The 4,471-nt window shown below is 35.3% G+C and overlaps 1 protein-coding gene across 1 annotated transcript; it reads right to left on the reverse strand.

Annotated features, from left to right (window-relative positions):
* Positions 1-382: 382 nt before the first annotated feature.
* Positions 383-2,921, reverse strand: LOC125498736 (uncharacterized). Its single transcript, XM_048647004.1, has 3 exons — positions 1,711-2,921; positions 1,574-1,661; positions 383-1,216 (listed from the first exon to the last, which is right to left on the reverse strand). The coding sequence occupies exons 1-3, from the start codon at positions 2,919-2,921 to the stop codon at positions 383-385; spliced, it is 2,133 nt and encodes a 710-aa protein (XP_048502961.1).
* Positions 2,922-4,471: the final 1,550 nt, after the last annotated feature.

Raw genomic sequence — 4,471 nt, forward strand, 5'->3', positions numbered from 1 at the left:
ATAATAAAATATTATGCAAGATACTCCTACCCTCCACAAATGCACCCTGGGTATCAGACACAATGCTAGACAGAACCAATTTTAATTTCTCACACAACAGCTTAGTTATACACTTGTAAATAACTGAGCAGCAGGATATAGGCCTAAAATCTCCTACATGTGAAGGGCTTTTAATCTTTGGAATCAATGCAATAGATGTGATGTTAACAGCTTTAAGTAACTGACCTGTCTGAAAAAAATCTAAGACAGCAGCATATACATCATCCCCTATTATCTCCCAACAGTGCTTAAAGAAATAGCTATTAAACCCATCACACCCTGGAGCCTTCTCATTAGGAATAGAAAACATAACTCGTTTCACATCCTCTTTAGTGAAGTTGCACTACAATAAGCTCTGCTGTTCATCAGAAAGGACATGCCCTCTCCTAATAATCTGCTGATGAATAGTACACCTTTCACCCATTTTAGTACCCAGTAAACCATCATAAAAAGAAACAAAATCTTCCTTGATCTGATGCTCTTCATTAAGCCATTGACCCCCATTATCTAGAATGGCATAAATCTTGTTTTGCTGTCTCCTGGCCTTAATAGATTGATGGAAGAGTTTTGTGTTATCATCCCCTTTCTCTATCCATCTTTCTTTAGCCTTCTGTTTTAAGAAGCTCAAATATCTAGCTTGAGCCCTTTTATAATCCTCAGTAGCTTTCCTTTCCTCCTCAATACTAGCAACTTCCCTTAATTGCTCATGAGCAATATTCTGCTTCATAATCATCTGGTTATAAGCATGATGAGCTTGAGCTTGGATGTCAGAAAAACCTTCTCTATTAAACTTCTTCAATTCTGCTTTCATGATCTTCAACTTTTGGGTAACTTGGAACATCTTACACCCATTCATAGGTCTCTGCCACACATCCTTTACTAACTCCATAAAACCATCCCTATATACCCACATATTGAAAAATCTAAAAGGTTTTTTCCCACTACTTTCTTTGTGTATACAAAGAACCCCTGGACAATGATCATATTCCCCCTCCGGAAGATAAGTAACCAAACCATTTTCAAAAGCTTCCAGCCATTCATTATTAGCCATCACCCTATCAATCTTTGAAAACACCCTCTGAAACCCTTCTTGTTTGTTATTCCAGGTGAAGAATCTTCCAGCCTGCTTAATGTCATTGACCCCACAAAATTGAACACAATCTCTAAAGCCTTGCACCTAATGCAACCTGACAGTAGATCCAATCCTTTCATCCAAATTCAAAACCACATTAAAATCACCTAGAATCACCCAAGGTTCAGTGGTTCTGTGTCTCCTCAAAGCCTCCCATAATTCCTCTATTTCATTCCTATCATTAGAGCCATAAACAAAAGAACAAAAGAAACTAGGGAGATGTCCCATAGGTGAAACTCTGCAATGAATCATTTAAGTCGACATAAACACCACATCCACAGAAAAAGCACTAGGAAGCTAAGCCAGCACAATTCTACCTTTATCCACAGTACTACTATTGGTAGTAAAACACCAGCCAGGACACCAATTTTGATAAAGATTTCCCATCTTGGAAATCTTTACCTTGGTTTCCAGAAGGCCAAACAGAGCAACATTCTGCCTAGAAATGAAGTGCTTAACCTCCAGTTGCTTATCTCTCCTGTTTAGCCCCCTGGTATTCCAAACTAAAATATTATCCATGAGTATCAGAGGCCTTTAACCCCTGCATCTCTTCAATAACATTGGTCTCCACCTCATAAAACAATTCATCAGTAGTAGCCTCAGATAACAAAGCAAAACTATTATTAATTTCAGTACTAGTGATCTCCTCCCCATTAGTCTTTCTAGTATCAACCACCTGTTTCTGAGCCTGAGAAATATTCAACTGAGCATCCATAACCTGTATACCCCCATGCTGTTCCTTTTTACCCTCCTGAGATCTTACAGACTGCCTTACTGGATCATTATTTGACTGTTTCACCACCCATGTCTTCCTCACCTGCTGAACCTTCTTAGGCTTATGACACTGCTCATACTTATGGCCATACCCATTACAACTAGTACATTTTATTGGTTTCCAAGCATAGTACACCTTCTGCTCCACAATTTGCCCATGTTCATTCCTAAACAGAATGACATCTGGAAAATCCTGATCTATGCACACTTCAACTAATACTTTTGCATAGAGTAGATTATTCCTTTGTGAATCCTCCAGTTTCATAAACGTCCCAATCACTCCCACTATCTTTCGCAGACTCCTAGCCCCCCAGTATTTAACATCTAACCCATGTAACTCCACCCATATAGGCACCTTATCTATATTCTTCTTACTCCAATCAATATCTGGCTTCCAAGATTGAACAACCAGTGGTTTATCATGAAAGAAATGGCACTCTTCCTCCAGAATTCTCCCCTGTACCTCCTGATTATCACATCTAACCATGTATATACCATTCCCCATTACTACAATTCTATCAATCCCCTGCCTCCCCCAAATTCGTTTTAGAAAACCTTCCATGACATGTTGTGGCGGACTAGCCCCCAAAATATAACAGACCACAACAAATCTCCAATATTCAATTTCATCAGATACATCTTCAAAGTCAGTTTCAGGAATCTTTAATGCAATTCCATTATTATTAGTTACTTCTTTGTTACATTCCTTCTCAATTTCAGTAGCAATTGATCTATTATTGCCTTCAATTTCTTTAGCCCAAGAAACTCTGTTATCCAAATTCGATTTATCATTTACAGAGTGATGCTGTTTTACTCCACTATTCAGAACATTTAACCACTCATTGAATTCAGATTTCTCAGCAGATTGTTTGCGTAATGCATTTAAAGAAGACTTAGGTGAAAGAATTTCACCTTCTTCAATATCAGATTCTGAACATCGAACTTCCAGTATTTTCGCGCCAAGAACCTCATCCATGGACCGAGTTTTCTTCCCTTCAGAAGATGGACCTGTTGCTTTCCCCTTCCCCTTGCTCTGCACTTTCGAATTCTTGGACCCACGAGGTCTACCCGTGGCGACCAGCGATTTCGCTGGAAAACCCGCGAGAGAGAATTCAAATGTAGAGAGAGAAAGTTTTTTTTTTTTTTTCGTTTGCGAAAACTTTGATTTTGGTCTTTTTTTTTCAAAATTTATTTGTGAAAATGGTTTTTTTGCAAAAGTTATGAGCATAATTTTTAATATTGGAATTTTTTTAAAAAAAAAAATCTAAATTTGTTACTTTTATCTTGTTCTCCCATTTCATGTAAAAATAAAGGGTTAAATTTAAGTCCTTTTTAAGTAATTGCTATCATCTCCCTTTATTCTGTTAGTCGCTACATAACAATTGCTATTGTTTTTTCAACTATTTTGAAATAACTTGGAAGATTAAAAGAATTATATACCTTTTTGGAAGTTTGCAATTTGCCGATGGACAAATGTGTGATATCCCCGTCGAAATTTTATATTTTTTACAGATTTTTATGCATAGCGTGTGTAGGTAAAGAATTTGTAAGTGAAATTTGTGAGTTCTTGAGAACAATCATTTATAAGTGAATTTTGTGAATATTTTTTTTATGTATTTACGCCCTACTATATTAGTTTTGGTTTGTAAGTTAATTTTTAGTTTTTTGCAAAGTTAAGTGATTTGCGGGATTTCTTGAACGTGATTTAGAAAGGGATTTGTAAAGTTTCCTAACATAAGTGATTTGAGAGTGATGTTGAAATTTAATTTCCGATAGCTTTGTTTGAATCCCCATTTTGGTATTGATATTATTTTTGTAATTTAGTAAGGGAAAGGGGGGCAAAATAGTCAGTTCAAAATAGGATATATATATATATATATATATATATATATATATATATATATATATATATATATATATATATATATATATATATATATATATATATATATATATATATATATATATATATATATATATATATATATATTAAACATAAAATATTTTTGGACTAGACTGGACTTATTGGACACCAAAAGGGTTAGTCCAAATCTAGTCCGAAAATATTTGAACTCGAAAATTTGAGTCCGAATCCTGTCCAAAAAAATTTCAGTCCAGTCCGCTCCAACAAGTTTGAACTGGACTGGCTCAGAGTCTAGACTTTTTGCAGTCTGCTTACACCCCTATTATTGGCTATTGATATGTGATGAAATGATGTTATTTTTTGCACATAACTTGCACTTTACATTGTGGTAGATAGAAAAACATAAGCAAGTCCAGATACAATTATTGAACAAGACTTTAAATTTTTGTAACGTCTAAACATATGTTTGTAACTTCTATACATTTGTTTTTGGATGCATATATGGTCGTAAGGGTGAGTTTTACCCTCAGTCTCAACTCCAAACTTTAAATTGTGCTGCATCAGCTTTCAATAATTTTTAATTCTACAGACTCACTTCATATTCATTCCAATTTTATACTTTATTTCTCATACTCTCTTTCGACTCACTCCGCAGAAAAGAA

The sequence above is a fragment of the Beta vulgaris genome, chromosome 6, assembly GCF_026745355.1.
Source record: "Beta vulgaris subsp. vulgaris cultivar EL10 chromosome 6, EL10.2, whole genome shotgun sequence".
NCBI lineage: Eukaryota > Viridiplantae > Streptophyta > Magnoliopsida > Caryophyllales > Amaranthaceae > Beta > Beta vulgaris.

Excerpts from the sequence above, each read along its gene's own strand:
- LOC125498736 (XM_048647004.1), bottom strand. The coding sequence starts at position 2,921 with ATGGATGAGGTTCTTGGCGCGAAAATACTGGAAGTTCGATGTTCAGAA. Across the intron at positions 1,662-1,710 it reads GTTATTGAAGAGATGCAGGG|GGGGCTAAACAGGAGAGATA; the intron begins GTTAAAGGCCTC and ends TTGGAATACCAG. Across the intron at positions 1,217-1,573 it reads TTGGCCTTCTGGAAACCAAG|GTGCAAGGCTTTAGAGATTG; the intron begins GTAAAGATTTCC and ends AGGTTGCATTAG.